The sequence below is a fragment of the Mustela erminea genome, chromosome 1 (genome assembly GCF_009829155.1).
Source record: "Mustela erminea isolate mMusErm1 chromosome 1, mMusErm1.Pri, whole genome shotgun sequence".
Classification (NCBI taxonomy): domain Eukaryota; kingdom Metazoa; phylum Chordata; class Mammalia; order Carnivora; family Mustelidae; genus Mustela; species Mustela erminea.
The window spans coordinates 216141912-216168691 of NC_045614.1; the positions used below are offsets into that span (position 1 = coordinate 216141912).

General features: G+C 52.6%; 1 protein-coding gene across 2 annotated transcripts in view; it reads left to right on the forward strand.

The window, feature by feature from the left end:
* Positions 1-26780, forward strand: part of BACE2 (beta-secretase 2) — an 81307-nt gene that overhangs the window by 39244 nt on the left and 15283 nt on the right. The window contains exons 3-9 of one of the 2 annotated variants that reach the window (XM_032355404.1): positions 5350-5566; positions 8951-9079; positions 10232-10366; positions 11932-12033; positions 16367-16516; positions 22172-22340; positions 25404-25645. In XM_032355404.1, the coding sequence (XP_032211295.1) occupies positions 5350-5566; positions 8951-9079; positions 10232-10366; positions 11932-12033; positions 16367-16516; positions 22172-22340; positions 25404-25456 (955 nt within the window). In that variant the 3' untranslated portion in view covers positions 25457-25645. Of the gene's footprint in view, positions 1-5349; positions 5567-8950; positions 9080-10231; positions 10367-11931; positions 12034-16366; positions 16517-22171; positions 22341-25403; positions 25646-26780 lie in introns of those variants that run through there. The other variant, XM_032355398.1, reaches the window with a different exon arrangement.

Consider the following 26780-nt stretch of genomic DNA (forward strand, 5'->3'; position numbering starts at 1 on the left):
GCCTGACTTGGGACTCAGTCCTAGGACCCTGGCATCATGACCTGAGGCCAAGGCAGATGCTGCACCGACTGAGCCACTGGGGCGCCCCAAACATGGATCTAATATTGTGAAGATAGGAACATTTTCTGTAAAATGGTGCATTGCTGATTTGCATATGGCTTCCAGCTGACTTTCTGATTGGCATAAGGTGTATGCTTTCCACCGTTGTATTTAATGGAAGCCAGGAGAACGTTCTCGCTTCCCATCTCCATTTCCAACAGAGGGTTCTTTTCTGAGATGCAGCTCCCTGCCCTGTGATGCTTCTGTGTTTGCTTGTCCCTCTGATCTCCCTGAGTTATAATAAGGTTTCTGGTTGGGTTTGTCAGCTCTGATTCCAGTTCCCCAGTCTTTGGATATTCAGGTTTTAATGCTTCCTGAAACATTTCCCAGTAATTGGAGATTTGGCATGGGGCTCTTTGACAAGAGCTCTTTGATTTCTGGAATGAGCCTCCAGGCTCCATCAGTCCTTTGTGTGGCCTCCTCCCATCGAGGCCCTCTTTTTATGGTGGCGAATGTTCCAATGAGTTTCTTCATGGCAAAAAGAAGATTGTGTGTTTCTTTAGATGTCCTTCTTTTTTAGCCAATAAAACAGCCTCCGGCCAGTTGGTTTGATTAAAGATCTGGTATACTCATCCCCCGACCTTCTGTTAGACTATCCGGGGAAATACTCCCATCTGGGTCAAGACACAAAGAGTAGTCGTGGCGAGGGGGCAATTAGTTTCCTCAAATGATGCTTGTGAGTGGTGGTAGGATGTTAGGGAATTACCAGGTAGCCTCCTTAAGGGGGCCGAGCTGGGCGCGTCTCTCCTCGGGCCGATGGGCCGTATGTGTGCCTGATGGTTGATTGTTCCTCAAGCCCACGTTTGTTTGCTTGTCCCGGAGGGGACTGCTGGCGCCCACGAGCGTTGGTCCTTGTTGGGCATGATGGCGACTCTCCAGGCTGGGCAGGCTGGTGGAGCGGCCACTGGGCCTTCAGTGGCCCCATCCACTCTGGTCTGGTCACTTCCGGAGCCTTCCAGAACCTTCCAGGGACCAACTTGGGCCAGTCTGACAACCCTGAAGGTAGGTTCCAACCCGCCCCCCAAATGCAGGAGAGCCCCTGGGTGCATTCTTCACCAGACTCCTCGTTCCCTGGGGGGGAGCAGACCCCAGGACTGTGAACTTTGCCCTCCCACCTGCTCTTTTCACGTCGTCCGAAAACAGTAGCGGGTTCCTTTTAAAATAAAATGTCTCTGGCTCTTTTCTCCCCTGTTCATGGATTTCCCCTTTCAGTCCTGTGTATCCTCAACACTCTTCCCGGAGGCAGAATGCCTTCTGAACTTGGTTCGAAGTGATTTTGTTGCTGAGTGGACTTCGTCCTGGCTACCCGTGTCCCTGACTGACGGCTGTTCCTGAGAACCCAGAACGGGAGCCGCAGGACGAGCCAGTCCGGGGTTTTCTCAAGATCGTAATTAATGCGCAGAGCAGTTGCGAGCCGAAGCATTTTAGTGCCAACAAATGGGCTGTTAGAGTCATGAAGATGGGGGAATACTTTTTTTTCCCCAATTCAATGCGGGAAACTCTACATCGATAGCCCTCAGATTTACTTACAATTCATCACCGGGGTTTTTGCCCTTGGAGGCTTAGCTCAAGGAGCTCAGAGAGGATGCACCTACTTTTTCTCTCGCCTTATCGAGAACTACGCTTTCTACCAGGGTAGCCGCAACCACGTGGGTATTTCAATTACCGAGCACTGGATGGAGTCAGCCTACCTCTCCAGTCCCTGTACAGTCGTATTTAGTGCTCAGGACGCCCCTGGTTACCATACTGGCCGGCATAGGGTACAGGATATTTCCGTCAGGGCGGCCGGTTCTGTTGGACGGCGCTGCTCTGGAAGGCCGGAGAACTCTGCCTTTAGAAACGGAGAGGCCCCCCGCCCCCATGGCTCCCCTCCCCGACGGCCCCTCACCGCCTTAACCAAGTTGTACAACAGACTAGCCCCTTCCCGTGGGGACGCTCGGACTTCCGGATGAGACTGTTTCTGGTATTCAGTACAAGTAACGCTGTAGGAGCATTTTCAGGGAATTAACTTTTTTTTAAAAGATTTATTTATTTATTTAGAGAGAGAAAGAGAGAGAGCATATATGTGAGCGGGGGAGGGGCAGGAAGGGAGAGAGGGTGCCAAGCAGACTCCCCGTGGAGCGCGGGGCCCCACTCAGGGCCCCATCCCACGACCCTGAGATCACGACCTGAGCCGAAAGCAAGAGGCGGACGCTCAACCGACTGAGCTGCCCAGGCGCCCCAGGGAAAAAATTCTTGCACTTTCTAGTAGTTGTTCACAGACGGAGTAAAGGCAGCAAGTGTTCGGATAATTATGATAGTACCAGGTGTTTTTCTTGTGCACCTGATCTGTCCCAGGGTTTGTTCTAAGTGCTTTCTGGAGTTTGCTCTCTTGGTCTTCAGAATTAACCCCACGGGATGTGGTACCGCGCAGTCTCCTTTTCCCATTGAAGCCGTAGAGGCACAGAGAGGTTAAGTAACCTGGGCTGGAGTCACACAGCTGAGCAGTGGAACTGGTGGTTGAACCCGAGCTTGTCCCATGAGGGGACAAGCAAGCTGGTCAGGATAGTGTAGGAACCTCACGGTCTACACCCACAAGGCTGCTTCGGGCGCTTAGACATTAGCAGGTTCTAATGAGTGTTCTGTAGTCTGGGCAGAGTAAAAATAAAACAGCTTCGCCCAAGGAAGTCGCGGCACTTTAGGCTGTATCGGGGAGAGAATGAATCTCTGCAGCCAGGAGCTGGCAAACGAGGCCCCTCTGGCTACCTCCAGCCTGCTCCTTCTGTTAATAAAACTTTATTAGAATCCAGCAGCGTGCATTCGGTCAGTTTCCTCGGTGGCTGCTTCCGCATTACACCCGCAGGGCTGGGGAGACGTAACAGAGATCATGGGACCCACAGAAGGCGGAACTTGTTTGCTCAGCCCTTGATGGAAAAAGCGTGCTGACCCTGGGCCAGATCCTGTTCTCTGCCCATTTCAGAACAGCCTTTTCTGTGAGCGGTAGTGTATTTGTACACACGAGGAACGACCCCAGATGGTCCAAAGTCGGGGTTCTCATTGCTGTTCAGCATACATGCGGATAGCCCGTCTCGCACCAGATACATTTCACTTGGTGCCGGCAGTCAACATGGGACGACAGTGACCCTCTGGTCTCCTGCTTCTGTGACCTGACGGCCCTGCCTGTGGGACCTCTGATGGGCGGGCCCCCAGCACTCCGTGTGCCCAGACCCGTCCCCTGTCACTCTCTGTCTGTGTCTGCCCTTGCCAGGAGACACACGCATGCGCGGTGTCCCCTAATGCTGCTGTCCCTTTAAGATCGTGGCCGACTGAATTAAGGTGGTAAATACTAAAATTAAGCAGCCTTCATATTTTGTATCCCATTTTGAAGTTCACATAAATCAAATTTCTCCAAAATGTGTATGCCAGACTTTGAAAGAATCACATATTTGTTCTTTATTTTTTATTTTTTAATATATTTTTAAAATGTCATTTATTTATTTGACAGACAAGAGTGCATAAGCATGGGGAGGGGCAGAGGGAGAGGGAGACATACACTCCCTGCTGAGCAGGGGACCCAATGTGGGGCTCGATCCCAGGACCCTGAGATCATGACCTGAGCTGAAGGCAGATGCTTAACTGACTGAGCCCCCCAGGCCCCCAAGAATCACTTTTTCCCCCTGATTATCAAAGCTATGTGTGCAGAAATTCCAGATGGGCCTGACCACAAGGAGAGTCTCCCTCCCAAATCCCACCCCCCAGAGGGAACCACCGAGAGTTCTTCAACCTTATTTCTGCGTCCTTGAAAATGACTTTGTAAATAGCATTCTTTGGTGCTACCTAATATTCCATCATTGGGGGGCACTATACTTTTACTGAATGGTTCCCTTTCTGCTGGGCATTTAGGTTGTTCTCAGCTGTTTGCTGTTTTAAAACATAGTGACTGTCTTTGTCCCTGAATCTCCGTCTTGTATCTCTGGGTATTTCTTTAGGATCAGACGCTCAGAAGTACCGTTACTGAACTAAAGACTGTTAACATATTTAAAGCTTAAGAGCTGTGCCCCCCAACGAAGAGGTCAGACCATCTCTGACTTAACTGCCTTCTGGACCCCTGGCAAGACTGTACTAGTTCGAACAGTCCTACGACACAGACTTGGCATTCAAAGGCTCAGTGTGAAAACAGTGAATGAAAACCTCGGGCAAACAGTAGCACTGGACAAGTGATCTGCTTGGTGAACGGATATCTCTCTGGGAATTTGGCAGTTTTCCTAGAGTGAGTGTGGTTGGAATGCTCAGATATTTGCCTAGAGACATTCTCTGGGTCCCGTCCTCTAATTCAGCAGAGTTTTCAAACTCAGATGGTATAGGAATTACCTTACAGGTTTGGACACCCCAGGGCCTTGACACCTGCTGTCCTTTGTCCAGAGCATCCTTCCCATGGGGCTCATTGTCTTCACGCGGGTCTCCTACAGAGGTGGCTGCACTGGAGAGGCCTGGGTGACTGCCAAGTCAATGCCCTTACCCGCACTCCCACTTTATTCCCTGGGCAGTCCTTCCACTTTACCACTGCCTAGAATGGAATTTTATGTATTTCTTTGTTTACTGTCTGTCTCTGAAAGCCCGAGGGCAGAATTCTCATCTGCCCTGCCTGTGGTCTGATCTGCTTCACATGACTCTGTTTAAGCAGGTCTTACCATAGGACACGTAGGACTGCAGACGGTGTCACAGGGATTCGTGTCACTACAGGCCACTAGCTGCACCCCTCCCCCATATTTGGAGACAGCCTGGAGGAGGAGGCTGTGACATCAGGACGCAATGTGGGCCCTGAGGAGGAAGGCGTGGGGGTAGTCTTTATTTGTCACATTGGCTGTGGGTGTGACGTCTAAACCTGAAGGTCCCTCCCTGTGTCATAGAGCAGCAGTGCGGGGCCCCTGCAAAGCCAGGGGGCCAGGCGGGTGCCCAGTTCGGGCCGTGTCTTCAAAGGCAGATGTGGTTAAGTAAGTTATGGCCCGCCGCCTTGGGTAACTGTTAAACTCGGGGCTATGTGTCGACCCCAGAGCTGTCTGCACACTTGGCATGGAAACACCAACCAGATGTGAGTGAGGCTGGCTAGTGCAATTGCCCACTGAGTCAACAGAATCGCCGTTAATGATGAAGAATTGCATGTGGTCGCTTTCCTGTGCTCAAGGGAGCAGTCGTGGCCACCGTGCCCGGCCACCTCGTCTGGACGCAGCGCGCGGAGCCAGCCCCAGGCCTTGTCTTTTCCTTCTCCAGGTCGAGCACTTACCGCTCCAAGGGCTTCGATGTCACGGTGAAGTACACGCAGGGAAGCTGGACGGGCTTTGTCGGGGAGGACGTCGTCACCATCCCGAAAGGCTTCAATAGCTCGTTCCTCGTCAACATCGCCACTATCTTTGAGTCCGAGAATTTCTTTCTGCCTGGGATCAAGTGGAACGGCATCCTGGGACTCGCCTACGCTGCTCTGGCCAAGGTGAGGCCGGTCTGGGGTCGAAGTAGGACGAGTCGGGCAGTTGGGGGGAGGGGGTCCCAGCTGCTGGAGATGACGCTGGTCGCTGAGAGTCACGTGGTGGAGACCAACCGTGGTCACCCAGTGAATTATGTTTCTAGGCATCTTGAAACTTTAAGGTAATGGTGAATCCATTGAACCTTCCTGCCACGATGCACCCATAGCATTAGTTTCATTTGTCTTTGTTTTTTCTTATTTTACTTCTGTAGTTTAAAAATGTGAACAGAATCCGAGTCACTTGAATTTTGGCATCGACCCATTTTTTTGGGGGGGGAGGATTAAAAGAAAACACACTTATTAGATTCATACGTTCTCACAAGGATGGTGGAGCCTGTGGCCGGCCCTGGAGCCTCGGCCAGGGAGACACCCCACCAGGGGAGAGAGCATCGTGCTGCTTCCCCGTGGGTGCGGACACCCCAGAGGGGCCACTGGAGCCCAGGGAAGGCCTGAAAGCGCGTCCCAGAGACCGCAGGCCAGTGGCCCAGGAGGCCCCGAGGGGAACGTGTGCAGCCCGTGCTCTCATCCGCATCGGAACTTGCACAAAATGGGAAAGACGGGATCTGCAAACTTTTGGACTCGGCCAGCCCAAAGGGAGTGACGTTGGTGTGCCTGGGTGGGGAGGCAGGCTGGGGAGTCTCCCCCAAGAGAGGAACCGGGTCAAGCGGATGAAATACCAGGGTGCGTCCTGGAGCAGAGCAGAAGGCGGTCACCCCTCCTGGCCGTCCTGGGCCCCGCATCTTGCCCTCTGATTGGTCAGCGCTCAGCTTGCAGCCAGAGAAGTGTGGACTGAGCAGAAGCAGGTTGGAGGGCTGCGGAGCCCGTCCTGGTCCATGAGGATGCTCGGGGGAAAGCCTGTTTTCTCTCCCACAGGGATGTTCGTCCCGGCCCCAGCTCACTAGTAATGGTGCACGGAGGGGCGAGGTGGGGAGCGGGCGGCAGGCAAGGGAGTTCCTGAGCCTGGGATTCTTTTCTTTTCTTTCTTTCTTTCTTTTTTTTTTTCTTTTTTTTAAAGATTGTATTTATTTATTTGAGAGTGAGAGAGAGTATGAGGGGGGAGAAGGTCAGAGGGAGAAGCCGTCCCCCTGCTGAGCTGGGAGCCCGATGCAGGACTCGATCCCGGGACTCTGGGATCATGACCTGAGCCGAAGGCAGTGGCTTAACCAGCTGAGCCACCCAGGCGCCCCCGAGCCTGAGACTCTTAAGGAGCGAGAGGCCTGTGAGACAGGCGGGCTGAGGACATCCCAGGACTTGGTTCCCTGGGTTCTGGTGACCTGTGGGTGGCCACGTTCTCCCATTTTACGGATGTGCAGACTGAGGGTCGGAGAGGTTTACCCTCCTCGCCCAGAGCCTGGGGGGCTCTGGAGCCCCTTTCTTCTCAGTACCGTAGGGTGAGCTTAATATGAACTGTGTAGACTCATTTTAATAACACACATTCCTCGGTACAAGTTCATAGACAGTGTGACCGAGGACAAAACATTGCTTTGTTACCTGGCTCGGACGGGGCAAGGTATGAGCATGGTTGGTTTCGTGCTGCTTCTCGGGGGGACTGCAGAATAAAGCTGACTTGCCTGCGGTGGATAGTACTGAAAATAAGCTTCCTTGCAAATAATGACTTCTGGGTCCCCAGGGTGGCCAGGCTTGCCACACGACCTTCTTGTGTGTGGAATTCTGAGATGACGGCGACTGGCTTCCTGTCCCAGGTTTGGGGAGATGGTCGGGATGGGTAGGGCGCGGTGCGTGGCTGGACGTGCGGCTTGGTGGGCCAGAGCGGCTGCGGAACTGGTTGGCTTAGCCCTCAGGGGTGGCCACGGCGCGTGGTGACCCCAGTCCGTCACGATGCTTCCCGCCAAGGATTCCCACCGAGGCTGTGCCTCAGACCCCGCCTGCCCTGCCGGGGTCTCACACCACAGATGCCTGCGTCCAGCGGCACGCCCACTAGCTGGACTCTCTCAGGTTGACCTTGGTACCTGTATGTTTTCAAACCTCCAGAGGGAACCTGAGGAATGACTGGGCAGAATCCTAATAGATCCCTCACTGCGGGCCAGGCACTGTTCCAAGGCTTTTGTGTGTACTGGCTCATCGAAGCCCCAGGAGCAGCTCCGGGAGGCTACTGGTTCCCCATTTCACAGATAAAGAAACAAAGGAACCGGTCACACGGGGAGCAGGTGGCGAAGCCAGAATTCAGTCCCAGGCGGTGTTGCCTTTGCTGCCTCCTACGCAGGTGGCCAGGAGGACGGCAGCCGGGTCAGCACCACGCCCAGCCCACTTCGTGTCCGTCGGCCCCCGGGACGCCAGCGCACACGTGGTGGGAGGATATCGTGCCCGGTCCTGCCAGAGAGGCCACAGAAACCGGAGGAGGCCAGACGCAACTGAGTTAAATAAATGGGAAGCTTTGTGCTTGCTCTCCCCAGAATTACAGTTTTCATTCTTACGGGCAGTAAATGATAGTCCCGATGTTGACTGCCGGTCGTCCGAATCTGCCCGGCAACGGGGCCACGACAAGTAAATTTCCATCAGGAACCAACATCTCTGAGTGACTGTATCCTCAGTTGTCAAACCCAAAGTCTGTGCTGCACAAGTCCCTGACTGGTCCTCGGGACCTGCAGGCCTGGAAGCCCACCCCCAGCGCAGAGCTGTGCGCACACTGAGTTCTGGAGACATGGGGCGCCCTGAGTGAGTGCTGGCTCTGTGGAAGGAAAGCATAGGCCACTTAGGTCCACTGAACTATGGTAGCTGGGAATCTGGGACTTTTCAAGCTCAGGGACGCAGGACTGTCCTTTGCTGCTGCTCTTCTGCTCCCCGGAGCTCAGCAGAGTCTGGGGTCTGAGAGGTCTCAAGCTTAGCACCTGGCGTGTGGCAGACGACCGTGGCCTAGAGAGGTGAAGCACGTTTTCCGAAGCCACGAAGGCCACTCCCAGAGGCGCTTCTCTCCTGGCTCACGCTGAGATGGGAGCCCACCAGCCCCGTTGGTGACCCACGTCCACGCCTCGTGCCTGCCTCACAGGGCGTCGTGGTGATAATGTGACGACGTACCAGCAGCTCTAGAAATAGTGTCTTAGGTTTGCGTCTCTTCCTTGCGCAGGGACCGCACGGATCTTCTCTGTCTCCTTCCGATTTTAGAAATACTATCTTATTTTTCCAGCAGAGCCACACAGACAGGAAAACATTGCGTAGTAGGAAGGTCTGTTGCTGGTTTCCGAATTACTGCCCTTGAACAGATGCTTGTTGTTTCCCCATGAAAACAGATATGAAGAAAACCAGGTTTGGACCCCATGCCCCGTGTCAACTTTGGCTTGGTCCTTATCTCCGCCGAGAGTCATGGGGCTGCTGTCCTTGTGTCTCCTACAGCCGTCAAGTTCCTTGGAGACGTTCTTCGATTCCCTGGTGGCCCAAGCAAGGATCCCCAACGTCTTCTCCATGCAGATGTGTGGGGCGGGGCTGCCCGTGGCTGGATCTGGTACCAACGGAGGTAGTCTTGTGGGTATCTTTTAGTCCTCAAGGGGGGAAAAATATCACAAATGAATCGGGCAGCTTTTCTGTTTTGTGAACACCCTGGTGGAAATGCTAGACACAGAAGTATACATCAGTACTGTGGACTTTTGATCGCCCTTCTTACAGAACCTTTAAAAAGAATGGGTAAAATTAGGTATTATTTTTATCTTTTCTAATTATCCTGCCAGCCAGAAGCTGATTCTCATTGCTTCCCCCAATTCTATGAAAGCTTTTTAAAATGATTTCCTAGAAAAATTTTGGCAGGTGGGAGAGGGGCGGGTGAGGACCGGTGGGGGCGTGGCCGGCGGGCCTTACCCAGGGTCCGTCCACTGGTTGGAGGAAAGTCTGGCGACTTCCTAATCTGGTGCCGAGACAGGGACACCTCTGTGTCCTTTCTCTACACGAGTGCGTACACACGTACACACACACAGCAGGAAGTTTTCTAGTGAAACACGATCAGATCAAGGCCACCAGCTCTGTGGATGTACTGAGGCTGAGTGTCCCCTCGATGGACCCTGCCCCCCCGCCCCGATGTCTCAAGCGAGAGGTGACAAGGACAGCGCACAAGAAGGGCCCCTCGGGGTGGGTGCTGACAACCCCCTAGTTGTCCGGCTGTGAGAAGCAGACACGCAGCTGCTTTCATTTGCTTACACTACACCCGATCTGAATACCTTACTTACCCCCGTTTTCAGGACAGAGGACAGCCTAGGATATGTGGGGTGATGTTTTATAGTTTTGCACCATCAGATTTTGATTAGGGACGCTCCTTTGTCTGCCTTCCATGCAAACGTGTGAGACCGTTGAGTCCTCCTCTGTCTTCTGAGGAACTGAATTCTTGTCCGACAGTGTTCTGCCTCATTCGATGGGGGGTACATCTTGGTATGATAAGGCTAGAAATGCAGGGCCATCCTTTGCAGAAGGGAGACCACCAGAGCATCTGGAACAGACGAGGGCACAAGACTGTTTGACCTTTGGATACATGGCCCCCAGATGTACCCTGTTTAATTTCTAAGCATCTGTGTTTTGTAACATCATCGTAAGACGTGGATGGGCATTCTGATTGTATGCTTCTCTGTGTAACCTGTGGCTATGCCTCCGTATTTTTTCTCTTATACCTGTAAATGTTTTCCTTCTCAGGTCCTGGGTGGAATTGAGCCAAGCTTGTACAAAGGAGACATCTGGTATACCCCTATTAAGGAGGAGTGGTACTACCAGATAGAGATTCTCAAGCTGGAAATCGGAGGCCAGAGCCTGAATCTGGATTGCAGAGAGGTATGCACATTGTGACCTCTTTGTGTCACTTTAATACTGTAGCTGGGACCGGAATAGGAAATTAGAAGGTATGGGGGGGCACCTGGGTGGGGCAGTCACTTAAGTGTCTGGCTCTTGGTTTAGCGCAGGTCGTGATCTCAGAACCCTGGGATGGAGCCCTAGGTTGGCTCTGTGTCCCGTGGAGAGTCAGCCTGGAGTCTCTTCAGTCTCTGCCCCTCCCCAGCCCCCGCCACAAGCATGCACGCCCTCTCTTTCTCTAAAATAAATAAATAAACCTTCAAAAAAAGCCCAAGAAAACTAGAAGGCACATTACAAGATAAATCAAAGATCCATACATTAAAAGTGATCGGGCCTTTTTGCATGATAATGAACTCCTCCTTCTAGAAGACTTGCTTCCTTCCAGTCACTCAGCTTCATATGGAAAAAAAAAGCATAAACCTGCGTGTGTGAAGAACACTGTAGAGCCCCTTTCGCCGTTCCCCTGGGCTTGATGGTTCCAGGACTGTGTTTCAGAGGTTGGAAGAGCAGGTTTTTAATCCGTGCAAGGGAGAAAACAGGGCTACAATTAAGCAAAATGAAACTCAAAGGAAACCATCCGCTTTGCCTTCTGTTCACCCCTCCACCGCCGCGCCCCTCTCCCTCCAGGACAGGTCATGCTCTGCAGAGCAGCGTGTCCTGACTGTCCTCACGGGGTAGGGGGCAGAAGTGCAGAGCTGGGGCGCCAGGTCCCGCAGGAGCGCTGTGCGCACCCTGTCTGCGCTGGGCGTTCCTGGGGGATGTAATGGCATCGTGAGGAGGACAGCTTGCGGCAGGCAGTCCCCCACAGTGCCTGCAGGCTGGGTATCTCCTTCTGTGCCTCCCTGCCACCACCTCCTTTCTCACGCGCCCACCACGGTTCCCACAGGCACAGATGCCTCTGAAACCCACCCGAGCCCAGGAGAGCAGTGCTTACTCCTTCTAGGAGAGTCTCCAGTCCTAAGGCCATAGAGCTGGCTCTCTGGTCAGAGGCACTTCCTTACACTAAAGAATCCAGTGAGCGACTCCAAGCGGAGGGCCACAACGCAGTGCAGACTTCCATGTGCGCACATGCGAGATCCTTTCTCTGAACGTGGCTGTGGTTCCATCCTAGATGCAGATATGGTGTGTCTGGCCATCCTAATCTTCTTTCTCCATTTCTGGGATAATAGTTGCTTCTGTAGGATTTGCATAAATGGTAATTGATGTGTCGTTTGAATCTGGAAAGACACAGGGGTCTGCTGCCTTTGCCCTTGGGAGCTCCTTGACAGGGACAGGGTCACCTGGGCACCTCCAGATGGGGCAGTTGTCTGTGAGGGGAGAGCTGTTGATTTTGGACACGTCCCTTCCCTTTCCTGGTCTCCGTTTCCTTTTCTGGGAAGTGAGAATGTTGGGCTAGTGTCCAAGTTCCTAGACTGTGCCATGAGTCGAGTCACCGAGGTCCCCCGGCTGCCGGAAGCTGTGTGTGGCGGACCCACACAGGGACAGCAGGCTAGAATCACATTGCCTGGAACTCATGCCCTCTCCCCACCAACCCGCCTCCGTTGCAGTATAACGCAGACAAGGCCATCGTGGACAGCGGCACCACACTCCTGCGCCTGCCCCAGAAGGTGTTCAACGCGGTGGTTGAGGCGGTGGCCCGCACGTCTCTGGTGAGTCCTCAGGGTTCTGATAAATCCTGGAGAGCCCTAGGTCATGACCACATGCTGGGGGAGGCAGCCCTTCTGTGTATTCAGTAGTCTTTATCTGAGGATTCTGAGGGATTGGGTTTTTTTTTTAATTTTTCAACTATTACTTATTAAGTACACAGTCTTCCTCTTAACTAGCAAAGAATTTCTTCAGACGAACCCCAGGGAATTTGGATCTGAAGGTGCCGGGCTGTTGATTATTTCAAATAATAGCAACCTGGATGGAGTACTTTTCTTTTTCTTTTTTTTTTAATAAGAAAAAAAGCCTCTTGGTAACATTCTATACTAGAGGAAATAGTGAACCAGGAATATGTTCACAGCCTCTAAAACAAGACCTGTGAACCCCAAGTCGTACTCTTTTTGGCCTTCGTTCAGGCTGTACGGAGATTTGAGTTCTTCTGTAAAAGAATGTGATTCACAGAAGACAAAGGCTGATCAGCCAGTGTAATGATTTTTAAAATCCTGCTCAAGAACAACATGAATTTTGGAGACGTGGCTGACAGCATCCCGGTACGGCCCCAGCTTCCCAGCTGGTTCCGGGCAGCAGGGTAGAGACCGAAGGGTAGACTGAGTGGGAAGAACAAGCCTTCCGGGGTCGGACGGACCCGAACGGAGGCTGGTTTCGGCTGCTCGCTAGCGCGGTGCCTGGGACGGGATTTGGGCCCTCGGAGCCTCCACGTTCCCCTCGCGGGGCTGTCGGGGGTTGCTGGAGCACAGTGTGCCCTGCACACGGGAGCTGTAGAACGAGAAGCGTCTGATGTCCCACCCGGGCAGCTGCTCTTTGTTCGAACGTGAGACGGATGTTCTCCGCACCCTGGGTGTTGTCCTAAGCCTGCCTTTGTACAGCGCCACCCTTGCAAGGTCACCAAAAACCCGTGTCTCCTGTGCAAAGTCTTTATGCTGCTGCTAACACCAGCCTGACTCTCCCACAACTCCCCCGGCCGAATCCAAAGAGTGATGGGAAAATGCTGAGCAGGTCTTTGCTGCCGGGTTCTAGCAGGAGCGGGGGAAGGAGGAAGGGGTTTTGGGCGTCCTGAGCCAAACTTCAGAAGTCTGGAGCTGGCGTGGGCGGAGCTGCAGGTGGGCGGAGCTGCAGGCGATCGGAGAGGACGGACAAGAGCCGGGACAAGAAGCAGCGCAGAGGCCCCTTCTGAGCTTGAAAGGACTTCCGGGCAGCAGTGGTCAAAAGCCAGAGGAAAGCTCCTATCTTAGCCCGTATCTGCTGAATCAGAAAAAAAGGCAAGGAAAGTTTTTAGTGCCCTCGATTCAGAACGCTGGCTGAAAATCAGACCGTGCTTAAAATATGGAGCCATATGCTGATTTTCTTTGGTAGTGAGAGTGTCCTCGGCAGACCCGACACGAGCCTCCTCAGACTGAGTATTCCGGGCTGGAAGTGTGTGAGGACCACCCCGCAGGACGGGCCCCGCCTCTGGGGGGCCAGGGACGCCAGCCCCCATGGGAGCCACAAGGGAACAGAGTGGCACCCCCAGGGCATCGTAGCCCATGGTTGGTGGTGGTAGAAATGGGATTACAAGATTTGTTTGCCTCGTCTAAAAGGATCCTCTGATTCCAGAGCCTGTGTCAGGAAGGCCAGGACCCGGGAAGGTTCTCCGGCTTGGGCAGGGAAAGCACAGCCAGCTGGGGGGAGGGAGAAGGAGGGGGACCGGGGAGACGGACAGGGGCACAGGGTCCCTGTGTCCGCGCGCCTGGCCCGAAGATGGGTGTGTTCTTTCTCACCTGTTGTGGCGTAGGCTTGCTTTCTGGTTAAAGGAATAACCTGGCTTCAGGGAATTAAATGCAATGTCAATGTTGGGCTGTCTCCGGCCCGGTTTGTTCAGATGGGATTCTAGGAATGCATGGTCTGTATTTTGAAATGGAGTTCCGTAGACATTAGAGGCCCAGGCACCCTCTCCTCCTAGCTGCAGCGCCCTGGTGCTCGGCCCAGCGCTCCCCCATCTGAAAAATCCAGATGCAGGATGACACCTGCCTTAGGATGACTTCTGACTCTGAACTCTGTGATCTGAGGGTCGAAACTGCCCTCCAAGGACACGTGGCATAGCCTCCGGGGAGGCCCTTGGACTCACAGATGCCTCTTTGGAGGCACGGGGCCCCCGTCCGATCCGGAACTGGGCTCCTTAGGTGAGTTACCAGGCCTGATCCTTCATCTGCAAATTGGAGCTGCCCACGGGCACTGACGTGGGGCTCCCTGCCCTGGGTGCAGACCCAGCCACCCCCCAGCTTAGCCCATCCTTCTGGCCAGCGAATGACCCTCACTGACTCATCTGGCCTCTGGGATTCTGCCCTCCGGCAGGTAGTTCAAATCAACTTAACTTTTACAAAAGGTGAAAATGTATTAACATTTTATGTTACAAATGTTACAATGTTACAAACTGTTAAAATGTTATTTTACAAACTGTTTAAATGTTACAAATCAGTCACTAACAGTGTCACAATGGGTGGCCCCTGGAGTAGATGAAAAACCCCAGGGCGTTTTCTCCCCACTGTGTGGTCCAGAGGGAGGGACGGACGGAGGGCCGAGGGCAGGCAGGCGCGCACCTGCGGCGTTGTCTTCCTGCAACAGAGCAGCCCGCACTCACGCTGTGACGCTCCACTGTCTCTGTACTTGCCCTGCTCAGTCTCCGCCCCATCGTGCTTTCTCTCCGTTCCCGTAGCACCCTCCTTCCTGGACTTCCCGTCCCTGTGCCCTCTTCGTGGCTGTCTGCTTTGCTGGCGCCATCCAGGGTGGGCCCTCGGCCCCTCTCTCCTCCCCGTATTCTCCTGAAAGGGATTCCCTTGGTGCCACATCATAGTTTCCCATCCGCCCATAGTACTCTCGAGTGGGCCTGGCTGGATAGGAGTTCAGATTCCAGAACTCGTGGCCTTTGTAAATCCCCTTTGGACTCGTAAATCACACCTGGCTCCCCGCAAAGCTCGGATCTCTGACAGATGATCTCTGCTGAAGACGCCAAGGCCACCAAGATAACCTCTGTCCCCGGGCTCCTGCTCCTTCCTATCCACAGCTCCGGCCTCTGTGGCTGCATCTGGTCCGTCCAGTGAGGCAGCTTCTGTGCGCGGCCCGCCCGCCCTCAGACTCATCTCCTGCTGCTCCCTGGCTCTTAGCTGACTTCAGCTTCCTAGGGACGCTCCCTTGATAGTCACCCCTCACGCCAGGTCAGGATTCTTCTAGCCCTGCCCCATCATATACCCTCCTAGCTCCGCCCCATTCCATCCTCTCCTAGCTCCACCCCGCCCCTAGCTCCGCCCCACCCCTAGCTCCGCCCCACCCCATACTCTCCTAGCTCCGCCCCCATCGCGTACACTACTAGCAGGTGCAGGGTAAGTCTGCTTAAAACCGTTCCTTGCCCTGGTGAGGTGGCAGGAGTTATTTGTGGGTAACTTGCAGACTGAGTGCGTAGCGGGCATGTGCAGGGGGCATCGCTCTTCATCGGGTTCAGCCGACCCCTGCTGGGAGGCTCTCAGGTGTGTGCTCTGTGTTCTTGGCTGTTTATTTTTACCACAAATATTTCCTGAGTTTCTCCTATGGGCCAGGTGTTAGAACCGTAAGGCAGGCAGACAGTACATCTCTGTCCTTCAAGGACTCAGATCACCGTGCAGGAAAGAGAAGGTGAGCAGTTACACCCAGAAATGTCAAACTACAGCTGTTACAGGGAGAGGGACCACGGGGAAGAGCTACATGATGGGACATCAGCAGGGTTGGGGGGCTTCCCGGAAGGTGGTGTCTGAGCTGATGTCTGCAGGAGGAAAAAGATATTCTGGGACTGCAGGGACCTCCCCCTCCCAGGGGGGTGGTGGGAAGACTCTACACCAGGGGGCATAATGCTATGCTCGAAATTCAGAGGAGAGGTGATGTCCAAAGCGGTCTAGAGGGCCACATGTGGGATGTAGCCTCTCTTCCAAAGGGCCATTGCCCACTACCGAGACCTGGGGCAGGTGGCTTCCCCTCTGTGTGCTCTGGTTTCCTCATCTCTAACGCGGGGCACGGGGGTGCTGCTACTGTGCCCATGGGGGTTTGCGAGAATTAAAGTAATCAGTGCTGCAGAGGGCTGGCTGCTGAGTCCGACGCCAGTCAGTACTCTGTGTGCCTGGGTGATCTTGACAGCCGCGTGTTTGTCATCAGTGGTCCCCTTCCGGAGGACTGCTGTCTCCGCCACGCCGTCCAAGAGAAACATGGTTTACCGCCACGGGCATCTGGCGAGGTGTCGAGGGGAGCTGGGAGCTGCTTCCTGTTGATGTGCCAGAGTAGTCCTGCTTTCTCACGTGATCTCGTTCTGCCCAGATTCCAGAATTCTCTGATGGTTTCTGGACCGGGTCCCAGCTGGCTTGCTGGACCAATTCGGAGACACCTTGGTCTTACTTCCCAAAAATCTCCATCTACCTGAGAGACGAGAACTCCAGCCGGTCGTTCCGTGTAACCATCCTGCCTCAGGTATGAGCGGGGACCTGGGCTGTTCTCCCTGAACAGGTGACCCGCCCAAGCGCGGTCAAGGTTCTCACGTCAGGTCGCGTATCTGTGCTAGGCTCGGAGTGTCACGAGGGTGCTGTTACCCCCCGCGAAACCGGGCGGCCACCACCAGTGGGCGTGGGCCCCTGCTCGTGAGTCCGGGCAGGCCTGCTGCTCTCAACACGCTCGTGGACACATCGGGACACCAGCCCTGTGTGTGGCCTCCCTCTTGAATCTGGTGGCTCGCTGGCGGAGCGCTGGGGCTCCAGACTCCACCATCCCACAGCTGCCTCGTGGTGGTGGTGGGACTCTGGGGGGCGACGCACCCAGGGGGCCCAGAGCAGGCCCACTGCTGTCTGCCTACGCCTTCACAGTGCTGCTCCCTCAGGGCCGAGGCAGCCCAGACCCCCTGGGCTGGGGAAGTAGAAGGCCCAGAATGGAGGACACTGGTGCAGTGTCCACCATAGCACCAAATACGTTCTTTTCTTTTATGTATTTATTTGTCTTTAAAGATTTTATTCATTTATGCGGGAGAGAGAGCGGGGGAGAGAGAGAACAAGCAGGGGGAGCAGGACAGAGAGGGAGAAGCACACCCTGGTGGGCGGGGAGCCTGATGTGGGGCTCGATCCCAGGGCCATGACCCAAGCTGAAGGCAGATGCCTAACCGACTGAGCCACCCAGATGCCCCTAAGATATGTTTTTTTTTTGTTTTTTTAAAAAAGATTTTATTTATTTATTTGACTGAGAGATCACAAGTAGGCAGAGAGGCAGGCAGAGAGAGGGGGGGAAGCCGGCTCCCCGCTGAGCAGAGATCCTGATGCGGGGCTCGATCCCAGGACCTGAGCCGAAGGCAGCGGCTTAACCCACTGAGCCAGCCAGGTGCCCCTACACTATGTTTTTTTGAAAAGGAGAGTAAAACGTGAAGCCCGAGAGATGAAGACAAGCTTCTGTTTTCCATATTCGAGGGCCACGGGCTCCTTCCTCTCCGTCCTCCTCCTACGCTTCTGATCAAGCGCAGCGTGCTCTGCCCTGCTCAGTCATGCTTCTCACCTCCTGGTGCCCGAGGCTTGCGCTCAGGTCCCCCTCTGTCGCCCTCTGGGGACCTCCACACACACTCTGTATGCCCAGTCCCCTCCTTTCTGCCCCTAAAACCCTCGCAAAGTGACCTTCCTAGGAGGCAGCGTTCGGCCCGCTGTCCCCGCCGTGAGCCATCATGAGTCCCCACCCTGTGCACACTGATGTCCTGCTTTCCTGGGGCTCTCCGGGCCTCCCTGGACCCTTCCACGCCCTTGAACCGCCACTCGCCAGTCGGCATGCTCCTGGGCTTCATGCTCGCTCTCCTGCCCTTTCCTTCTGCCACCCCCACCCCCGCCCGAAATGCCCTCACCTCCCCCACGCCCTCTGCATATCCAGATTCTTCCCATCCTTTGAGGTCCAACTCAGACAACCCTCTTTTGTTGAACCTCTGCTGAGCAAAATAGCCCGTTTGTGAGCCTGCCCTCCTGACTCATACCGCAGGCTTCCGAGTCTGTCCCTGCGGCATGCAGTCATCCCTTCGGGGGGTATTTTATGCTGGTGCCCTTTGCGTTTGAGCTCTCTTTTCTTTAAAAGCACATGCTCAGGCTTCTAGTTCTTCCTCAGTTACATTAATTCCTTGACGAGGAGAACCGTGAGATTGGAAGTCCTTGCTCCTTCCCCGGCGTGAGCGTGCACTGGGGACTGGCGTGTAATCACAGGTGTTTTGGAACAGACAGATCAATGTGCCTTTGTCGTGATTTGGTGACTTTGGGATAAAGGGTGGGATTGGGGCTAGGGAAGGAGGAAGGATTTCAGAAGTTAAACAAGTGAGAGTACTGCTGTTTCCCTTCTCAACTTGTCCGTGAGGACGTGCCTTCCAGGAATGGCGGGTTACTGGGGACAGGCTTGAGGGCCTCAACAGAGACCCGGGGATGGAGGACACAGTCACTGAGGCCTGAGCTACATGCTCAGCTCCGCCCCGACTCACACTGTAACGCTGAGCAGATCACTGAGCCCTTTCTCCGTCTGTCCCTTTAATGCTAAAGGGAGAAATCACAATACTTGCCAAAGACATTTTCACCGCATACAGTGATGCTTTCTCCATCTTTAAAATAATTGCTTTTTATGGTTAAATTTTGGTCCATCAAGCAGCACGATGTGGATGTCAGGGTGGTGTGTAACTAAAGTCAAAGCTCTAGGACAGAGGTGAACGTGTAATCGGGCGTGGGTTGGCAGAATCAGGGACTCGTAAGATGCAGGAGAAAACAGGCATTTGGGGGAAAATCTGTGATGTCCAGGGCAGGCAGTAGCCGCCAGAGCTGGAAGGTCCCTGAGGCTCAATGGCTGGTTCCAGGACCGGGTGGGGGCCGAGTGCAAGAACTTAATGAGGTAGGTTGGGGAGCGTTGCCTTTAATTTTTGTTATCTCTGCGTGAGAATTCAGTAGTATTCTCACGAGACTAGATGTTTTTTGGGTTGATTTGGATATGTTCACATTTTTGGTTTTCAAAAATCTGCTTCCCCTGCTGTTTTCCCTTTTTCTTCTGCAACATTCCCATTCCATTCTCTTTCTGTCACCTCTTCGGAGAAGGGCTTGAACAGGCAGTTGTGACCCATCCCGTGCTGATAACCTCCCAAGCTCTGTGTGGCACTGACGCAGCCCTCGGGGTCAGCACTGGGGTCAGGGGGGTGGGGGCACCTCCCAACACTACAGCTCTGTCTGCCTGCCTCCCTCTCCCTAAACTTTTAGGGCAATCGTCAGGGCTCCTTCCCACCAAGGTTTTAGAATACGGCCCATGGCTGGGACCTTTCTGGCATCGACAGTCCTAGAGGGGCATATGCTTGCTCGCGCAGGAAGGAGCTGTGTCAAAGGCAATTGTCTTAAATTATGTCTGTCTCCAGCCTTTCCCCAAAACACACGGGCTGCTGCTTTTTTGGCCTGTTGACAAAAGCAACCCCCAACCCCAGCCCACGGGCAAATTCTGGTTTTCTTTTCCACATACCCCTAAAAATGTAAATAATTTCAGTCTACCACCGGTTGGTCTATTTGTGCTATTTTAGCTGAAGACAGACAGTTTATTCTGAGCTCTAGCCATCCTTCAGCTTTCCCCAGCTCGTTACAGCATCTACAGTCTGGAACTTCTATTGGCAGTCAGCTGGGGCACACATACGAGAGTAAAAGATACACACATTCGGTCTGCATATTTTTGCATCGATATCCTCAGTTACATGATAGGTGATAATGGATTGGGTTTTATTATAGAATTGGTTTCTTCAGAAGTCAAGGTGTGTTTTGTGTGTGTGTGTGTGTCCACGGACGTGCCTGGGGCTCGCTTGCAGACCCTTGGGTGAAGGTGCCGAGGCAGCAGGTCAGGGTATCCCCTGCCTTTGCCTCGTTAGAGTTGATCATGAGAAGTTGCGTCTTTTGTTTGATGTTCGTCAAGCTCAGCACCCCCTACATTTAGTGAGGCCCTCCTGGGTACATCCCGTCCCCTTGAAGATTGGGCTCCGGGAGCACAGCAGAGAACAGACCGACTCCCGGCCTCAAGGGAGGGTTTGCAGACAGACAGCCCAGTCGGGGAGGGTTCTGGCTGTGGGTGCGGCTCTTGGACCCAGCAGTGGCCCCAGATCTAACTGTTGAGGACGCCAGGGGCTGCCAGCGTTATGTCCTTGCTCACCCCGCTGCCACACAGCCCCTCCTCCTCTCGCCATCCAGACGCTGGCAGGGGCGTTGAAGTTCATCTTCCTCTGGGGTCAGCTTGATTGTGATTGATCTCCTGTAGTGTGACTTCTAGTTTCCTGTCCCGCCCAGACCTCAAATAGTGCTCCTGTGTTCCCACCCCGGGGAGGGGGTGCTGGCTCCCTGTCCCACCTGTCTGCTGTGGTTTGCCTCCAGGCCGCACCCCTCCCTTGTGACCTGGTGCAGCCCCTTCCAGCCGAACCCTCTCAAAATCCCCTCACACCCCCTCCGGCTCCCAGCCTTTCCCACCTCAATCTTTCTTCCCGCGTTTACCCCTTGAGGGCTGGTCTGTACTCACAAGGAAGCCCTTCTTCCTACTCATCTTGCCCTTTATTGCCTTTTTCCGCAGACATTCAGTATTTTATCTTGCTAAGCCACTCTCTTCTCTTGGTTGGCTGCATTTGCATACTTTGCTGTTAAAACACGGAGGGATTGTTCCCCTGAGTGACACCGGCTTGCTCCCTGATTAAGTTTTGACTCATTTCCTCACACTCGCGCCCCCAGAGGACGTCAGGGCCACGAGCTGTGTTGATGGAACATGCACAGCCCGTGGTCCTCACCCTCGCGAGAGCTTCCTACGAGAGGGTGCTGGGTCTTCTGTCTGTGACCACTTCTCTCTCGCCGATGGAGGAAATAAATCATCTTGCTTCCACCTGCTGCCAACTTTTAAGCTCTCTTTGGCAGAGGATGACAGAGACGGCATCCTGGGGCCCGTGGGGAGCCAGAACCATGTCTGGACCAGGGCGGTAGCCATGGGGATGGGAGGTGTGATGGGGTTCGGATGCCATTTCAGAGGAAGGCCTGCAGCCTCTGGGTATGGTTTCCACGTAAGGAAAGAGATCCTGGCCCGGTGCTGTAGGGCCTGAGGAAATGAGTGAATCATAGATTTACTGAAACAGAAGACCTTGAGAAAAGCAGATTTGGGGAGAATGTCCTGAGTCCGGTTTCTCTGATATTACATTTGAGATGCCTGTTGAGTGTGGCTGTGGCAGCAAAGATCTATTGGAGGTCAGGATTGGGGCATCAGCAGAGAGCCCCGGGCTATGCTTAGGACCACGGGGCCACATAGGTCACCTGGGGTGGAGAGGGGTGCGGGGCGTGGCCACCAGAGGCCAGAGCCCTGGCGTTCTCTGATGCTTGCAGGGGACGAAGGTAAAGTGGACCCTACACGGGTGCCTGAGAATGAGCAGCCGGTGTTGGGAGGAAGAGGAGACCGCCCTTTCTCAGAGGCCACGGGAAGGAGGAGTTTGAGGCAGAGAGTTTGCTGGTCCCATTACTGTAGAAGGGGCCTGTCCCGCTCCCCTTCATTTACCTGCCCCCTTGCCGGATGGGAAGCCTCGAGGGCAGAGGGACTATGTGTTTGTTGCTGATACTGGGACAGTATTTAGGCCATGCCAAGTGATAGATGGATGGATGGACGGATGGATGGATTGGATGGATGGACAATGGATGGATGGATGGATGGATGGATGGATGGACGGTTGGACAGATGGATGGATGGATGGATGGAAGGGTGGATGGATGGACAGACGGACAGATGGACAGATGGATGGATGTATGGACCGTTGGACAGATGGATGGATAGACAGACGGACGGATAGATGGATGGACAGATGGATGGATGGACGGACGGATGGACATCTGTGTGGGTGCATCTGTGCGTGGTTACGGGAGGCGCACTTGTTTGTTTATCACTTTCAGTCGTGTTTATCGCCATGCTTGTGATGTCGTCTTCCGGATGGCAGGGTGATGTCATCTCCTTCTCGCCCTGCATCACCCCATGGCTCCTGGGAGGGTTGGAACACACTGTGGCCTTGAGAGCTTTGTGAGGTTGCTGGGTTCATGCTTTTCCCTGTCTGTCTGCCTGCTCTCTCCTCGTAAACAGCTCTACATCCAGCCCATGATGGGGGCCGGCCTGAATTACGAATGCTACCGATTCGGCATTTCACCTTCCACAAACGCACTGGTGATTGGTGCGACCGTGATGGAGGGCTTCTACGTGATCTTCGACAGAGCTCGGAAGAGGGTGGGCTTTGCAGCCAGCCCCTGTGCAGGTAAGCGATGCTCGTGCTGGACAGGGAACCCCCGGCCAGAGTACTTGGCATCCATTCATGAATTTGGAAGCAACTCTTGAGGATGGGTCAGTTGCCTTTGAATTCTTTCCCACAGGCCTGTCATCCAGAGCGTCTTAGCAGTAAGACGCTCGGCAGGATGTAGAGAAGAGGAAGTGAGGCCGTCCTATAAAATGTTTAATCCCATGCTTGACACAAAACAGATGCGTGATTGACATTAGTATTAGAGTTACGTCTCACATTAAATTTAGAATGGTATCTCACACCACTGAATAAAGATAGGGGACCTTGGGGGAAAATTACAGTTTTTTGACAGGAGAATTAAAGATTCATAGGTAAGCTGTGTATTTTTTTTTTCTATCAAAGCAGTCTTCGTGCAAAAAGAAGTAAATGCCTGTCATTGCTGTTTCTTGAAATCTTAAAATGAGGAGATCAAGAAGCGTGTTTTTCTCCTAGAACCCCCTTGAAGAGCTGGTTTGGGGGTGAGTCGGCAATGTACGGCTGGTGTTCGGGGAAACCACAGTCAAGAGGGCAGGAAAGGTGAGGGGTGGTAAGCCCCCCAGACTGTAAGATGTCTGTAGACAAGCCGTTGGCTGGGATGGGGTGTCCACCTAGAGCACGGTGTAGCGGGAGGGTCAGGTACTTGGAAGAAAAGACCAGTCCTGGACATGGGCATGAGCCAGGATTGCTGGGATGCGTGGAAAGTGCACGTGTGACCAGGCAACAGGCAGGCGCTGCCGGGCTCCTGGGCAGGATTTCAGGACTGACAGGTCCTGGCACGTGGGGTTCAGAGTTGGCAGGTAACATGCCAACGAAGAGAAAAATTAAGCACATGTGAGGCAGCGAGGACATGGGACAGGAGAAAATGAGAGGCTGTGGGGTGAGACTTGGGTCCCCACACAGTATGGGGAGGGAGGCGTGAATGTATGAAACACCCGGGACAGTGACCCACGGGCAGGAGTGCTGGCTGTGCCGGTCACCCCGACCTTCACTGGGATCAAAAACCCACGGAGGAGTCTGGGGGAGAGCCGTGGAGATGGGGAGGGGGTGCAGGCAAAATGTCGGATGATCTCAGCTGGTTTATTCCAAAGGGGGACATTTCAGACCTTATTTACCATCTGACTCGCAGAGGTCAAGTCGGTGTCCTGGTGGATAAAGCAGGTCAGTCATGCTGCCCATCCTTGTTTGGACACGGGATTCCCGGAGGATGAAATAACAATTTGGGGAGTGGGAGGAGAGGCATATCCAGGGAAAAATGTACATCGGGAATATTAGTCCTGCTCACGTGGTGTATGAACAAAACCACCCAACGCCACGTACACACTTGGTTGCTGCGAATGCCTTCTTCGGTGTTCACACAGAGCGCTCTGACTCTGCCCTAGGGACCGGGCTCCGGATCCCCGGGGCTTGTCCTTTTGTCCTCTTCGTGGGGAGTGAATGTTTACCTCTCAGAGTGCATTAACTGTAGCCTGGGAGGTATCCCTGGGGGAGACCTTCCTCTGTGGCACTGCCTGGGACTTCGCGATGGGAGAAGCTACCGGTCTGCCAGCTGTGAGTGTTTCACGTCTCATAACCCAGGGAACTAAGCACTAAAGCAATTTTCCCCACAATTTCTGTTCTCTTGTTAAATACCATTAAAATAGAGGCTACTATGGCAACAGCCATATCGTCCACTTTACTTAATACCGCAGAGCGCGTAATCACCATGTCTCCTAAGTGAATTGCTGTTGGAAATAGTTTAATACTAAGTGTCTGCAGGGAAAGCAGCATTCATTCCTGCCTTTCAACATGAATTCTTTGTTAGGTGTGCTTATCGAAGTTTGGGTTTTGTTTTGTTTTTCTTGGTTACTATTTTTAAAAAGGCGTATTTAAGATTTTGGTACTTAAACATTTGATTTTCTCAGCAGTGGGAATATACACAGATAGGTCTCCTCTTCCGTGCAAACTGTTTAGCCATTAAAGTAATTACTTCCCCAAAAGGCACAATTAGGAGCCAGACAGTGGTCTATAGCGCTGTAATAAATGGAAGAGATACACTGCCTTTTTTTTCTCTTTAAAAGTGTTTATTTTTAATTTATCACATGCTTTAAATAACAAAATGATTTAAGTCCTAGGAAATCATGTGCTCTGGGCACACTTACGGAACACCCAGATTTAACAAATGCTAACGTTTTGTCAGATTTGCTTCAAAAATTTGTTATAGAAACAGAAAATAAATGTAGCTTAAAGCCCCAGTCCATGGCGTTTCCCAGAATGATCCTTTATCCTCAGACTAGTGTAGATTCTTCTCTAATTACTACGCACTTAAGATTTTGCGACGTAGTTATCAGTGCCTTGCATTAGCTGTCTCTTGCTTGGTAACAGTTTAGCCCCACGGTTAGCAGCTCTGTCTGACTTGGCAGGTGCTGAGGGTCAGCAGTGGAGGAGCGGCGTAGCTGGGTGGTTCTGGGTCCTACTGGAAGCTCACTCATGGGGTCGGAGAGAGGAACGCTCCTTTCCTCACCATTGGGACTTCCCGCCAGTCTTCCCTGACCATCCTTAAGATGGGCACCCAGTCACCCCAGAGCAAGTGATTCCAGAAAGTCAAAGTGCCACAGAGTACCCAGGCTGGTCTTTTTATGCCCAGTTTTGAAACTGACATGCGGTCACTTCTGCCCTATTCTGTTGGCTGCTCAGAACAGCCCCGGCCCGGGGTGGGAGGGAATTACACAAACGCAACTACCAGGGAGCCAGGATCATTGGAGTCCCCTTAGAAGCTGTCTGCCGGCTACCTATAAATAAGTGCCTTGTAACAAAATGTTGGTTGGTTGGGTGGGTGGGGGGTTTGGGTATTTTCACACTTGTATGAACGCTCTGTAGTACGGTGTGTATCCTTCTTCAGTCTGCTGATTGCTCAGCATCACACGGTTACTAGATCTTCCCTGGTGGCAGGAGTCCTAGGTCACTCATTTTGACAGCTGTGTAGTATCCTATCGTATGAATATACCCAGATTATGTACCCAGTTCTGGCCTGATTACCATCTGGAATGTTTCTGATATTTGCAGTTACAAAGAGTACTGCAGCGGACATCTTTCTGCGTGCTATCGTGATCTTCTGAAGATGGAAGTTCTAGGGGGTTTGGTATGCTAGTCTGCAGTGTTACTGGCCACGTCAGGTTTGCCTTCCACGCAGCTGGACCATGAGAATTACATCAGACTGTGCCTTTGTTTTCTTTTGTTTTTGTTTTTTGCCAATCTGTGTGAAATAGTGTCACAGTTTGATTACTTCTAAGATGATGCAACTTTTTTTTTTTTTTTAAGATTTATTTGGGAGCGGGGGGAACAGCAGAAGAAGGAGAGGGAGAGGGAGAATCTCAAGCAGACTCCCCACTGAGTGCAGAGCCCATCTCCTGGCTCGATCCCCAGACCCTGAGATCATGACCTGAGCTGAAACCAAGAGTCAGACACTCAACCAACTGAGCCATCCAGGTGTCCTGAGATGATGCAACTTTTGATATATTTATGGAGTGTCTGAGCTTTTTCTCTCATGGTGAATTTTTCTACCAATAGCTTATGCACATTTTTCTAGCTATCTTTTTAATTGATGAGTATACATTCTTAATATCTGATCCATTCATTTAGGGGGCTTATGCATGGTGGATAAGATCTGCAAATCTCTCTGGATTTCTTCTACTTGTTTTTCTTATCTTTCTTTTACTTTTTTTAAATTTAGTGAGATGGAAGGTACCAGTGTCTTCCTGCCAGTGTCTTCATGCCACCTACATGCCCCTCACCATCTAGATCTGATTTGCCATATATCAGTATGTATGTATATGTGTATATGTAGTTTTGTTTGAGCCGTTTTCAAATGGGTTGCATATATCATGATATTTTCCTCCTGAATATTTCACTCTATGATATTTCATCCATAAAGACCTCTTAAAAATAAGGGCATGTTCATACATAAATGTAATACCATTATGACACCCCCAAATTAGCAGTATTTACATTGTATTATGTAATATTTAGGCTGTATTCAGATTTTCCCAGTTACCTCGAAAATGGTATTCTTGGGGCTCCTGGGTGGCTCAGTGGGTTAAAGTCTCTGCCTTCAGCTCAGGTCATGATCCCAGGGTCATGGGATTAAACCCCACATTGGGCTCTCTGCTCAGCGGGGAGCCTGCTTTCCTTCCTTCTCTCTCTCTGCCTGCCTCTCTGCCTACTTGTGATCTCTGTCAAATAAATAATATCTTAAAAAAGAGAATATTAATTTAAAAAATGGTATCCTTGGCTATGATTTTTTTTTTTCTTTTGATGGCCATTTGTTTTGTAGAATATGTCATATTCAGATTGGTCTGGATTTTTCCTAATAGTAGCATTTAACATGTTCATTTAACCTTACATTTCTATAGACTTGAACTTAGGTCTAGAAGCTTGGTTAGA